Consider the following 14,714-nt stretch of genomic DNA (forward strand, 5'->3'; position numbering starts at 1 on the left):
AGGAAGACTTGGACGCACCAAAGTAAAGGCATATATTCAGCAGAGAAATTATGTCTCTGATCTGCTGCAGACATAACCGAAAGGGTGAAGATATGCTAGGTATATCTGTACATAAATACTGTTCCCTCAGTTATACCTATATACGATGATGCACTCACTGCATGCTTCCAGTGGACCGGCTTAATTAACACTTCACAGATTAGCCAATGCACCGTGGTCCGCAAATCTACCACGCCCATTTTATGGCCCCCGTTCACAGGGCAGCCCCAAGAACAGAATGTCCAAAGGCAAACCCAAATGCTCAAAGTTACTGAGAGCGTAACAATAATGTTCCCAATCCGTCTCCGCTCAAAACACCTCTATACATCACCGCCAGTTTTGGGGTACACCCGATTCGTTTTATTTCAAGGGTAACATGGGGGTCTCACCTATAAACCTGGGGCTAATGTTAAGGCCACTTATTGATATGCAGGTGATAGGTGCCCTAAGGGTCCGGATCACTGGAGATCGATGAGGGTTGCGGGGGAGCAATTGTAAACGGGAGCAAAGAAAGGGAGTCAAATGTGTTGCTTCTAAGATTATGCAGAGCAGGGCTGCTCAAATGTAGGATTGGGCTAACCGGAGTACAGTATGTGGCTCAGAAAGGCTTCGAGGTTTTGTGTCCAAATCAAGCGGGGGGAGGGGTAGTCTTGTTCCCCCACCGAAGGAAGATAATTAGCCCTGGGCCTTACTCTATAGGGGGAGGGGTGTTACTAGCCATTCACGCTTTTCAAGATGCGGAAATTGTTAACCCTGATGGTGGCGGTAAAGGGGTGCAGTCCAGACCTTGAGGGACTTTGCCTGGGTGCTGTTCCAGTTAAATTGACGGGGTAGGGGGGGATGGTCGCTCTATGCTTATAGTCCAGGACTCTCCCCACGGATTTACTTTTGGGCGCAGCTCGGGTGTGGGACGGTGCCGATCCTCAGTTAAACTTGTCAAAGCGACACCCCCTCTCCCCCCCCCCCTCCCCACACACGTCAGTTTAACTCATATACGCAAAACCCCTTCGGGACCTTACCTGCTCCCTAGCCCTGAAATACTGGTCTCCCCCAGACTCTCTGCACAGCAGACTGGGCGTACTGCCGCACTCGGCGTACTGAAGGGGTAACAAGGGGCCTGCGCGTCTGGGAAGCAGCTCCATGTCTCCGGCTCCACTCTCTACTTCAGACGGCGACACTCTCCGAAAAATTGGGCAGCAACAGCTGCTTATACGTCTGCGAAGGGATTGTGACGTGCCTGGATCTTTCACCAATCAAAAATAGAGAAGCAAGCTTACTTCGCCATAAAACATTTTATGTGGTTTAGATGGCAACGGAACTTTACAACAACGGAGACTGACTTCTCTGGACTGCATTGAATTACTATTAGAAACCGGGATTCGGTCTAAGCAATCACTGCTGTTGGAAGCTTGAAACAATATATAAAGGCAGCGGTAGGGGGGCGGGAACGGGAGCCGAGGCAGCGGTAGGGGGGCGGGAACGGGGCCGGGGAGACACAGAGAGCGAGGCAGCGGTAGGGGGGCGGGAACGGGCCGGGGAGACACAGAGAGCGAGGCAGCGGTAGGGGGGCGGGAACGGGAGCCGAGGCAGCGGTAGGGGGGCGGGAACGGGGCCGGGGAGACACGGAGAGCGAGGCAGTGGTAGGGGGGTGGGAACGGGAGCCGAGGCAGCGGTAAAAAGCAACAAAAAAAAGCAAGCACTCACCTGGACTTCTTCCGGGTGCCTTCAATGGCGGACCAGATTCGGGGGCGTTCCCGGCTTTTGGCTGACGTAGCGTGACGTAGCCAAAAGGGAAAAATTCTCGGGAACGCCCCCGATTCTGGTCTGGGATTGACAGACAGAGCCCTCTACCAATGGCTAGCCTCCATTTATGGAGCTAGCCAATGGGAAGAGGGGGCGGATACCCGACCCCACATAGAGATATCATTAGATTTTGCTAGCGCATGCGTACTTCGTACGCATTGCCAGCAAAACCTAAAAAGGACCAACAAGGCGATTGCGGCTTCCAATTGGCTACCAATAGGCCAGTTAAAATAGTTAAAACCTCACAGTGTCATAGTCAATGTGATTGGCTATCTGCCCATGCAAGCTAATCTACTGGGTTGCAGGATGAGCAATCTGAATGGCTGAAACACCCGTTGGACTATGTGGAATGCGTTTAAGACCTAAGAATGTCACGCAGCACATAGGGTGTCCCATCACAATTCGGGCACAGGGAAGCGACTCAAACTACTGTTTCTCCTGCCCACCAATGTAGTTCCTGAATATGGAAGTTGCACGGGTAATTATGCTCGGTCAAACAGGAAAACTTCTGTTTGACATCATGGTTCCTGCAGTTAAAATCCCTGCATGCAGGAAACCTCTACCGTGCAGCGCACTGACATATTGAATCCCATTCTGTTTAAATGCGCAATGCATTTTTATTTCAAACTCTTGCACAGAAATTGGAGGCACAACGTATTGCTAAACACAATAATGTAGTTTTTCTAAGTTAAGCTTCCTTTTAATAGTAGAAGTGAAATCACGCATAGTACACAAAAATAACAATGGTGTCCAAGTACATTGTGCTGTTAGTCAAGAGACACTTGAACATGTACAAAAAGCTTCTAATTGTATTGTACAGTTACTATAATCTGTGCAGTTACTATTAGGGTCCATCTGTGCAGTTACTAGTGGGGCTCAGCTATCTTCTATAAATGTAATTTGTCAATATATGGCTAATGGAATATGTTTAAAAAGCAGACCGCGAGGCACACAAGTCATCATTTGTTGGAAGCTCGGTTTATAGGCTTATAGGCAGGACCTGATCAAGGACTTATTGAATACTAGGAACATACTGAGTGTAGTGGCAGCCCCCCCGCCCCTCCTCACCTGAAGGATAGTGTCCACATGTTACACCTCAAAATGACTGTGGGGGGCTGAAACCCTTTGAAAGCATAAAAACATGAACACATGTTCCAGCGGCAGGGTCGCCTCCATGCCCCTGTCCTGACTCATAGACCGAATACAGGACCTCCGGTCTGATGACCTGCTCTACATAGGCTATCTGGGAGGCAAAAAGGGCAAGGCTGTCCAGAAAAGGACTTTGTACCGATAGTTGGGTTGCGATGTACTCTGTATAAAGGCAAATTCCTCACAGATCCCATCCATCTCCACATTCTGATGAAGGGAAATACCCACTGCATAAATAATGGTCAGATCTGCCCACCTCTTTGGGCATGAACGAGGTGGACGAGGAACGGACGTCAGGGTGGAGGGCTGTAAGGCTACGGTTATGTCATGTCCTGGGTGGTACCAGATGGCGAAGATAAAGCTGAACAGCAACCACATATGCAGGAGAGTTACTCCAATGTTTCTGGATCCAGTCTGGTGCCTGGGCATATTCAAAGTGTAACAAATCTGCAAGTAGATAGAGTATCCACCAGAAAGCTCATTACCGAATGTAAGTGATTTGTCTTCTGATGGCTACCTCTAGATGCAGATTCCACCCCTTTTGAATTACTATCATAGCATTGCTCCACCCATGCTAAGCAATTTGTTCATTGGAAAGCATCTCAATCCAACACTGTTTTTTCTGAGATCTGAGTGCTCAGAAGCAGATGAATGGAGTGAGTTCCTTGGTGTATGGGAAACACATGAATTAGGGTCTACTCAAACCTGGGAGGTATCCACCGCAAAGAGACTGAGCTTCACGATCTGTCCTAATAAATGGGCTCCTACACCTACCACACACTCCACTAAGACTTATGCGGACTCATTTGTAGTCTGGGTATTGTTTCGAATTGTAATTAATAAAAATCTAATTGGCTTGGAAAACACCTGCGATAGAAACCTTATGTGTTCTTCAGGTTGAAAGTAGCAGCTGTTCCCCTTCATTCTGCTCTGTCATTCGTTGTGTCATGTTGTCATTGTGTCCTATCCTTTACCATGTTCTCTGCATCGATCATGCCTATAGCCATCATTGTCCTTGTATGATGCCATGTTCTCCTGGTACCATATTCATAGTTGTTGTGTGTTGTGCATTAGAAGCATCCATCCCGCTCCAGTTCTGCTGCTATCATGGCCAAAGGTGAACCGCCCATCCCTGGTCTCATCAGTTATGCTCATCACGCTGCAGGCAGTGCAGGAGAACCGGTAAGAGACTCCTCTTATAGACTTTCACATGCACAGTTTGAGATGTTAGATGCTCGCTCCCATCCCTCCAAAACAATTCTACTGTACTTTTAGCCTAATTAAGAGTAAGTCCACAGCTCATAGCCTTGTTCATTTGTCCAAGACATGAATGTTCATACTGCTTCAACATGAAGTAACTCTGGCCACTCATTGAAGTGAATAATTATGAAAGAAAAATACAGTTAAACAAACCTATTAAATGTTTGCAATCAATAACCTTTTTTAGTGCCTTGCTTAACTAGCTGTCCTTAAAGAACAAGTTACTGTTGTGCACGCATTTAATTCATAATCAGTTTTTATACTCGTGCTGTCCCATAACAATAGCAAATCTGATTTTAAGCTAATGACGTAGTGAAAGCAGAAAGAAGGGTCACTGTGGGACTACAAATAACAAATCTAAACAGGGAAAGACTTCAAAGACAATCAGTGCATGTTACAAGGTGCATGTTACATATACAGAAGGTAACATATTACCACCGGAAATGAAAAGTAAGAGATAGAAAAGTTAAGTCATAAACAGCAAATGGAGACCTGAATTGTACACTTGAGTTTCTTTAAAATTATTCTGTGAGAAGTTATGGTTCACAGGATTTTAGGGACATCACAAGGTACTGGGCCCCATTGTATCAATGGAGACCTTTTATCTCTGGTGCCATAGGGTCTTTGTACAATGGACCCTCAACTGGGAACGAAGTACCTCTTTCAGTCTTTGAGTCTCAAAATCCCAAGAACAGCAGTCTAAGTCTGACTCGAGGAGGTGGTGTGGACTAAAAACTCATAACATAGCAAAGCAACAATAAAACTCAATGCATCAGTGTCCAGCCAGGGCTTCTATTTTGAAAAATAAATTTACTTTGCTGCAAACCTAACTAAATGCTACAAACAGTTACAAATATACAGAACATCTCGGCCAATAACGAAATTGTAATCCCTCCTAAATCACCCACCCTAAAGATTTATCAGAGGGGGCAACCAACCCCATAGACGTTGTCTGTTTTGGTTATCTTTGACATGCAGTGTGATCATTTGCACCCTTGTGGATCCTAAACAAGGAATGCCCTCTTAAAAAGGCTATTGGATCAACTGTGGACTTTTCATAATTAAAACATTAGGACTATAGGAATTGCCTGGTGTTTCACACTATACATTTCATATTAATTATCAAACACCTATTGACTTCCAACACAATCGTGGGTATGATCAAAGGGTTCTGTCGAGAGAGACTCCACCAACATTTGAGGCAGACCTTAAGCGGTGTTGGACATTAGCATGAGGCTACTCAGAGAAACGTAACAATACATTTTTGGCCAGACCTAAAATGAATTAATAAATAAATACATGTGAACATGGCATCTCCATAGGGAGTTATACACATTTCACTTGGCCATGCTAAATTTGTACATTTCGAACTGCTTTATTGACCTTTTATTTTCCTACAAAATAAGTTGGGCTTACCAGCTATCATGTGCCCCCTTAACTAAATTCCTTCCACATGTAACTTACCCCCAGATGCATCAAGCATCCATTTTGCGATTCCTTATTAGCGAAAAATAAGGATTCGCTAATGAGGAATAGCAAAATGCTATGCATGAAGAAATCGCTAACAAAATTGCGATTTCTTGATATTCCTTAATTGCGACTCACAAATTGTGAGTCGCAATTAAGGAATACCTCCCCATTCATTCCTATGGGCCTAGAGGCCCATAGGAATGAATGGGAAGACATTCTCAATTTGCGATTAGCAATTAGCGATTCGCAAATTGAGAATGCAATTTCAAGGGTTCAGGGGTGTCCAAAGGACACCCTGTTGCACCCCTCAAATTAATCTGTGCACATATGTTGCGCACATACATGCCCTAAGGGCATGTGTGTGCGCAACATGAAACTTTGAATAATTCACAAAAGTGCATTTTTCAAAAGTTTTTGCAAATTACCATGAAGTTCAACTTCTTGGTAATTTGCTCCCCCTATTAGCGAAATCGCTAATTTTTTTACTTTGTTGCATTGCATTTAAAGAATCTCAATTTGGGATTCCTTAAATGCAATCGCAATTTGAGGAATCTCAATTTAGAGATTCCTTAAATTGCAAATTACCATGAAGTTCAACTTCATGGTAATTTGCTCCCCGTATTAGCGAAATCGCTAATTTTTTTACTTTCTTGCATTGCATTTAAGGAATCTCAATTTGGGATTCTTTAAATGAAATCGCAATTTGAGGAATCTCAATTTAGAGATTCCTTAAATTGCGATTTTTGCATTTGGGATGATGCATCCCAAATGCAAAAATACCGGTCGCAAAGGGGCAGATTCTGAGAATTTGCCCCTTTGCAACCAGATTTTCCTTTCATGCATCTGGGCCTTAATCCCTTACGCCCCTCCCCCACCCAGAATCACTTACCCATTTTCTGCAGTCCCAGCCAAGTTAATTCATCTGATTATTCCGCCTAAAAGGGATTTATTGGTCACTCTCCATTATGCACAGGTTCCAGGTCTTCTGGGACACACAGGGGCATAAACATTACAAATATAGTATTGTCATACTGGCTTCCACGGCTTAGTGAACTTGTGCGTCATATTTGTTATATTTCTCATGTCAGAGAAGTGTTCACGCTCTCTGCAGCCAGTGGTCATAGGTTAGTCTTCTGCTTAGGACCCATGATGCTTCCAGACGTAAGTGTGAAATTGTTTCCCCCTGGTTGAGCTAAGGGTTTTTTTCAAAGGCACAAATAACTTTCAACCTCAGTGGCTTTTAGGGACAGGTTCTGGTCTCTTTGGGCTTCCCTGGCAGCCATTCCACTATGTATCGTCATTGGGATGATTGGTAGTAATAATGTACGTGAGACGCTCCCAATCCCCCCTGCGTGGGGTGATTTGTATGTGTGTTCCACAGGAGTCAAGGTTTTGTCCCCATTCCATATGAATGTGCTTCATACATGTGGGAGCTGGACGATGTCCTTCCTTGTGTGCGGAAGCTGACGTCCCTGGAGAATATTCACAGTCTTTTTAGAGTAGAATCATCTTAAGCGCTGCTGTCCACCGAAGCCAGAACAGTGCATAGTTTTGCCATGGTTTAAGTATCGCTGTTGCAGCTCGCAAGGGGTCGTGAGATTTCTCCTGGAAAATAAGCGCAGGTTTGGTGAAAGTAGGATACGCGGATATCAAATGTTATTCTTTGACCACCTAAAACGGGTTGTGTGTGGATATATATTACTATATATCACTAATTTACTAAGGTTTATTCAGAGGCCTGCTATTTCTCTCATATACTCTTCCAGAATTGGGCTCAAATCTCTTAGGGGCTGTTTCAGTTCCGCCATCAACAACAGGATTTGCCCACAAATGCCAAAAGTTTATAAGTGTTTTGGATAAAAGTGACAACTTTAATCTCTGGTTCCCCCTAATTCTGTGCAAGAGTGGATCCTAGCAGAGAGCGAACAACAAGGGGGAGAGTGAGGAAACCCCTTTCGGGTGCCTGGGTGTATGTTAATTTGGCTTGAAAGTCTGCCGTTCAGCCAAACTTGGACATAGGGGAGTCCTAGATGACCGCAACCCCCCTCATGAAGCGGTCTCTGAACACAAACTTGCACTTGACGTTCCTCACCATGCCTCAATCTACCCAAGCAAACACCTTTTCTTTGGCTTGGGATAAAAGTATTACCTCTCTGCCATGTTTCCTAGCTATCTCAATCAATGGTGGGATTTCTTGGTGGTGATGCAGGTCATTTGACCCTGAATAAATCCTGCCTGATCTGCCTGGGTCAGGTCAGGGTATCATCCTATCAAGTTGATTTGCTAAATTAATTTCTAGCCTTGTTCAGCGAGGAACAAAGAAATTAGACAGTAGGATGCCCATTGATAGGGATCTTTCCCTGGCTTAGCTACACAGGAGATCATTGCTTCTACCATGGCATGTGAGATCTCCTATCTATAGTAAAAGTCATTAACCCCTTCCAGGCTGATGACGAGCTCAGCTCGTCATGAGCGCAACCTGCCGTGCGCTCATGATGATTGCAAAAAACACAGTTGATGGACAGAATGTAGAACAATGTCATACATTCACCCCAGTACAAGGATCTGGGCCTAAATCCATCGTTTTTTTGGACTCCACACCACCCTGGGTTAGACACTGGCTATAGGCAAATCAGCTCTGACCCTGTGCCTCATGGGAACATTCCAGTACGAACTACCAAGCCATGTCTTTCCCAGACCGGAATCAAGCATCCAAGGACCGGTTTCTGGCTATCAGCCTTCATCAGCCTGGATAGCTTGACTCCAGTGGTGTGGAGAGCATGGGACTCACGTCTGAGCATACCCAGCCCACTCGGGGTGAAAATTGCAAAAAACACAGTTGATGGACAGAATGTAGAACAATGTCATACATTCACCCCAGTACAAGGTTCTGGACCTAAATCCATCGTTTTTTTGCACTCCACACCACCCTGGGTTAGACACTGGCTATATGCAAATCAGCTCTGACCCTGTGCGTCATGGGAACAGTCCAGTCCGAACTACCAAGCCATGTCTTTCCCAGACCGGAATCAAGCATCCAAGGATTTGGTTGAAAACGCACTACGAATTGTACCAGTAATTCTTTAACGAACAATTCGTCTGGACCCCCATAAAGGTTCAGCTGTATATAGCTCCTGACAGAAGCTGTGAAACACCTGCAGCGTCCCATCTTTAGACATTTGTACTCAACTGCTCTCATCTCTAATCTTCCCAATATGCCTTTGGGTCTGACAAGCCTGCATCTTATTCGCCAGGAGAGTAATGAATTTCCTTCCACCTTTATGGTTCCAGATTCTGAGCCTAACTAATATGTATTTGGCCATATCATGCTCTAAACTGCAAAGCTACTATCTCACTGCAAACCTTTTCCTCCTCCCTTTCTTGGAGGGGTTAATATTGTGTTTTCCTTCCCGCTCCCTAAGATCATTCATTTACCTTTCAAGTACTGTCGTTGTCGAACCTGCTCTTGTATGACCAAGCCTCTTAGTACCATTTTCAGGGCTTCTCTGACTACTCTTCTACTGATCTTGCCTGTGTTATTCCAATATTCCGTATTCGTTGACCTCTATGAACGGAGACTGTGTCTTTTAAGGGGGCGTCGTTCAAGCACGATATTCTCCTTGATTTGAATCTGTCTCTAGACTGACTTTGATATGACATTGTCTGGAGGCTGTGATCCACAACCTCCACAAATTGCAGTAGGCATTGATCCAGCAGTAAATAAGAAAAATAGGAATAATCTGTTGCCAATGGGTTTCAATGCTACCACAAATGCACCAAACCTAAGCCTTCAAGCATTTTTTTCCCTTCCTCCGAGAGCCTAGGTATTGCAATCAATCTCTGTTGAGATCTTTCTGTAAAGATAGACTCGTTCGATGCTCTGTGCCTTATTCAGATTGTAGTTAGTCCTGTGATATCACCAGTTCGACTATTCAAGTGTTGTCACAATGCTGTGATGTTCAGGCAGCGCCCTTGGGTCCCTGGGCCTGTAGTGTCCTGGGTCATTGTCCCACACCTGCCGCTTCCCTCTCTTAGGGGCCCCTGTGCTCCTTCCCTGTCAGTAGCGCAGGCCCAAGGTCAAAGGCACAGTCCCTCTTTCTCCTTTAGAGGCTCTCCCTGTTCTCTCCTTGGTTCTACACCATCATCGCCGTGCGTTGCGCTGTGTCCGGTCTTTTTAGAAGTTTGCAATGGTGGTCTTCCCATGAGGGCTTCTCCTCTTCGCTAACCCAGCCGGCCGATCTTGCTTCATTTACTTTTGTATTTTTAGAACACAAGGGGGACCCAACGGATGGCTAAGTACCATGGGTATAACAGCGTTATAATGAACAAAGGTCCTTAGCTTATTTGAGAATCAACAAACAGTACTGTATAGGAACACAATGGAAAGCTATACGTAATAAAGTTTCCAAACCCAGCCGGGAAAGGAGTTTATTTATCAAGAAACAATGTTCAATCTTACAATACAAACGTAATAACAAGTTTAAATACTTTATTCGACAACATTGTCATAAAAGCTTTCGTCCCTATCTAAGCATAATAAATACTAATCTAATAGTATAAAAAAAACATATTAAATAGCATGCAGTATTGCTTTGTTGGCGAATAAAAAATCTTTAAAATTTTAGACATTAAAAGTATCATCACAGTCCAATGGAAGTTCATGTAGTTCATGGGGGTTTTAAAGTGCGTGTGCGTATTATCCAAGCCCATCCCAGGAACTTGGCGACTGCAATTACTAGTTGAGGGGCACAGTTTGATTTCAGGACCCTGTAAGCCTCGCGACATCTCCTTGTGCCCAGGTTTTTGCATGCAGGTTTCAGCCATCTGCTCCTTGGGGCAGCGTATAATGGACATACGAATAAAAAGTGCAAGACACAAGCCTGTGCCGTACAAAAAAGAGGGAAAGGGAAAATAGGATAAAGGTGAAAGCGGTGTTTATCAGGCAAAGGAAAAGAGCAAGGACAGGGCACTGTAAATAGGTAAAAGATCAATACCAGTGTCGCCTGGAGTGGAGTATACACAATCTCATTTGATAATATTGTGAATGTAAACCCACTCATGGGTGTCGACGTTTCGATCCCTATTGCTCTACTAGATACATGGGATCATCATCAGGACTTTTGTAATGGACAAAACATGCCTGATTGTGAGAAAGCCTGTTAGGAGAAACGAAGAGAAAAAGAATTTTTCAAACACTTAAGAGTAGTTTGCAGATGTATGCCACCTATGTAACGAAATCGCAGTGTGTGACCAAGTGCACGGTGTTTGTGCCCTAATTAAACACAAAATACCAACATTTGCATACTCCTCGGAATCGCAGTGACGTGCGTGGAAGACTGCGGCGAACAGTTGTGCCGTGATAGTGAACAATTCAGTTTATAGTCTACTGGGAATCCGGGATTTCCAACGTGGAGTGACAGTGCAAGTTCAATAGTTGCGTGGCTAAGGGTGAACGTGTGAATGGGGATAGCCCTATGGCTTCTAGGTAACAATACATGTAATCCTACCTCAGTCAATCTATGCATGAAGCCTCACATGGGAGGTGTACTTCACATTCAAGGTTTATGGCCGAAAAGATCGTGCTAAAATAGGGGTAGATTTAAACAAAAGGTTAACACTTCAATGGTTCACAACCATAGTGATCAGCGATGTTAATTCAACCACATACCACGTAGTAGATCGTCGTGGAGGTCTTTTATGGGGGTCCAGACGAATTGTTCGTTAAAGAATTACTGGTACAATTCGTAGTGCGTTTTCAACTGCATGCGATGGCAGCGCTGAAAACAAAGCGGGAATTCTGTATCAAGGTGCAGGACCCGGGGGCTACGAAAAAAGATAGTAAAATATCGAAGAACCTCCCTTACCTTACTAAACTCATCAGTGGGGCGCAGTAAAGATTTTACGTGTAGGCAGCAGTGGCCATACAACTCGCCTCTATAGGAAACCGACTGAGCGTAAGAATCTGCTCAGATACAACAGCAACCACCCCAAAGCTCTAAAAGATTCACTTCCCTATTCGCAGTTCCTGCGGATTAGACGAAATTGCTCCTCGAAAATTGATTATTTCAGAGAGGCTGGCATTTTGTGCTCAAAACTGAAATCAAGAGGCTATCCAAGCAGAATAGTGAGGAATGCCTCGAAACGGGCATGGTATTGCCCGAGGGAGGTCCTGCTCCAACCCAAAACAAGACCCAGCTCAGAGAGAATTGCCTGTGTTACAACTTTTTCCCCAATCTCTGATAAAATCCGCAAAACAATTTTACGGCATTGGCCAACCCTAAACTCAGGCCAACTAACTTTTGACAAACCCTTGTTTGCTTTCAAAAAAAGTAGAAATATAAAAGACCATCTGGTTCGAGCTGCCCTACCATCACCACCTCCTACAAATACGATTGAGTCAAACTCCCACCCCATAAAAGACCTCCACGACGATCTACTACGTGGTATGTGGTTGAATTAACATCGCTGATCACTATGGTTGTGAACCATTGAAGTGTTAACCTTTTGTTTAAATCTACCCCTATTTTAGCACGATCTTTTCGGCCATAAACCTTGAATGTGAAGTACACCTCCCATGTGAGGCTTCATGCATAGATTGACTGAGGTAGGATTACATGTATTGTTACCTAGAAGCCATAGGGCTATCCCCATTCACACGTTCACCCTTAGCCACGCAACTATTGAACTTGCACTGGCACTCCACGTTGGAAATCCCGGATTCCCAGTAGACTATAAACTGAATTGTTCACTATCACGGCACAACTGTTCGCCGCAGTCTTCCACGCACGTCACTGCGATTCCGAGGAGTATGCAAATGTTGGTATTTTGTGTTTAATTAGGGCACAAACACCGTGCACTTGGTCACACACTGCGATTTCGTTACATAGGTGGCATACATCTGCAAACTACTCTTAAGTGTTTGAAAAATTCTTTTTCTCTTCGTTTCTCCTAACAGGCTTTCTCACAATCAGGCATGTTTTGTCCATTACAAAAGTCCTGATGATGATCCCATGTATCTAGTAGAGCAATAGGGATCGAAACGTCGACACCCATGAGTGGGTTTACATTCACAATATTATCAAATGAGATTGTGTATACTGCACTCCAGGCGACACTGTTATTGATCTTTTACCTATTTACAGTGCCCTGTCCTTGCTCTTTTCCTTTGCCTGATAAACACCGCTTTCACCTTTATCCTATTTTCCCTTTCCCTCTTTTTTGTACGGCACAGGCTTGTGTCTTGTTATTACGTTTGTATTGTAAGATTGAACATTGTTTCTTGATAAATAAACTCCTTTCCCGGCTGGGTTTGGAAACTTTATTACGTATAGCTTTCCTGTGTTCCTATACAGTACTGTTTGTTGATTCTCAAATAAGCTAAGGACCTTTGTTCATTATAACGTCATTTACTTTTGTAGGCGCCCTTGCCACCTGCCTTCACCTCCAGCATGTGCTGCCATTGTAAAACTTGTGAAGCGTCGCAGTGAGTGGAAGGATGGGGATTTTCCTGCACTGGAGAGGGCGCCCCGGAATTAGGGGTCTGCTACATTGCATTTTTGGCAATGACTACACGTTTAAATACTGGTTCAACTTGAAGGCTCCTGCTCATGATCTTGTGTTGTAGAACTGTATATCCTTGGTTGCACAGAAGCTAGGGCACCAAGAATTCCAATACGCATAATTTATTCTTCTTTCAAACAAGTACAGCTCTCCATGGGCTTTTCACTCACCTTGGGTGACTAACTTTTCAACATTGGTTAAAAAGACCACCCGAAACTGTCCTGCCCACTCAACACTCTTACCTTTGTGTGGAGAGGTGGAGCCGCCTGCTCTGTTTGGTCAGACATGTTCCTCAGTGCCAGGACCAGGATGGAAGTCAGGTAGTGCTTCTGGTGCCCTGAGGAGACCCCAACCGTAAGGGTTTGTGATGAAGCCTGAGGGCTCTCCAGGGATAGGGGAACACATGCTTTGGCTTAAAGGAGAATAGATGAATGAAGCACATGAATGAACAGTATTTTCCACAGGGATCAGGGTAAAACAGGGCTCAGTCATTAAGGTGCAAAGATCTTCTGGACATCATTTGACTGCAGTAGTTACAGAGCATCATTTAAAATGGGAGAAGCACCACTCACAAGCTTTAACTTTAAAAAATGGTAATAGCTCAGTCCCTGATGGATGGATTCCGATGGGGTGTAGCTTCTGGTCCTGGCGGTCTTCACAGTCAACTGCCCTAATAGATCGTGGTCCTTCTTGCTCAATGTTTCTTTGAAAGATTCTTTGAGCACCTTACTGACTCTTTCACTTCCAGTGTTCCCTCCTTAGCAGTTTAGTTATAAGGGCTTCAACTGCACCTCGTGGAGGACCACCTGTTCTGCCTGCAATCCCCAGTCACCCATGAGCAGAGCATCCTGAGGGGAGATTGCACAAGAGCAGAAGTCCTAAGTGCCTTCTCCTCGTAGCACTACAGCCGTACCAGACGTGCAGAGGTCCACTGGGTTTCTTCCTTCATGGCCATTGTCTAGACACTCTCCACTAGGCGTTAGAGTCAGCCAGGAAGTTGGTGCCACCAACCCTGAAGAGAGTCTATAATGTCCAGGAGTACAAGTGATAATAGGGTGCATGCCCTAGGCTTCCGACAAGGAACACTCTGTCACTGTTCCATCCTTTATCCTTTTGATGTATGTTTTTAGCTCCCCGTCTTCTCAGGAGCTTAAGAAGGAAGGTGGAGATTTTTGAGATAGGTGAGTCAGCCTCCCAGACTAGTGTTGCTGTGTCACCTGTTCGTCCTCGTCACCAACCCACTGCCTATCACACCATGTGCTGCATTCTAGGTAAAACACAAGACAGAAGCCTTCCTCATTGTTTGAATGGATAGCTTCCTGTAACTTATTAACAAGTAGTTGCTGGTGCTCAGCTTTCGAGCTCCCAGTCCCACCTCCTTCCTCCAGTAGTGAGTATTCGTCTTCTACATAAGGGCCTGTTTGTCTACTGGG

At 44.7% G+C, this 14,714-nt stretch overlaps 1 protein-coding gene across 11 annotated transcripts in view; it reads left to right on the forward strand.

Annotated features, from left to right (window-relative positions):
* Positions 1–14,714, forward strand: part of GPHN (gephyrin) — a 1,934,090-nt gene that overhangs the window by 1,273,591 nt on the left and 645,785 nt on the right. For 9 of the 11 annotated variants that reach the window (XM_078659532.1, XM_078659529.1, XM_078659528.1 and 6 more), the window contains one exon: positions 4,066–4,173. The exons of the other annotated variants lie outside the window; for them this stretch is intronic. In XM_078659532.1, coding sequence (XP_078515658.1) covers positions 4,066–4,173 — 108 coding nt within the window. The remainder of the gene's footprint in view (positions 1–4,065; positions 4,174–14,714) is intronic. 11 annotated transcript variants of the gene reach the window in all.

The sequence above is a fragment of the Lissotriton helveticus genome, chromosome 9, assembly GCF_964261635.1.
Source record: "Lissotriton helveticus chromosome 9, aLisHel1.1, whole genome shotgun sequence".
NCBI lineage: Eukaryota > Metazoa > Chordata > Amphibia > Caudata > Salamandridae > Lissotriton > Lissotriton helveticus.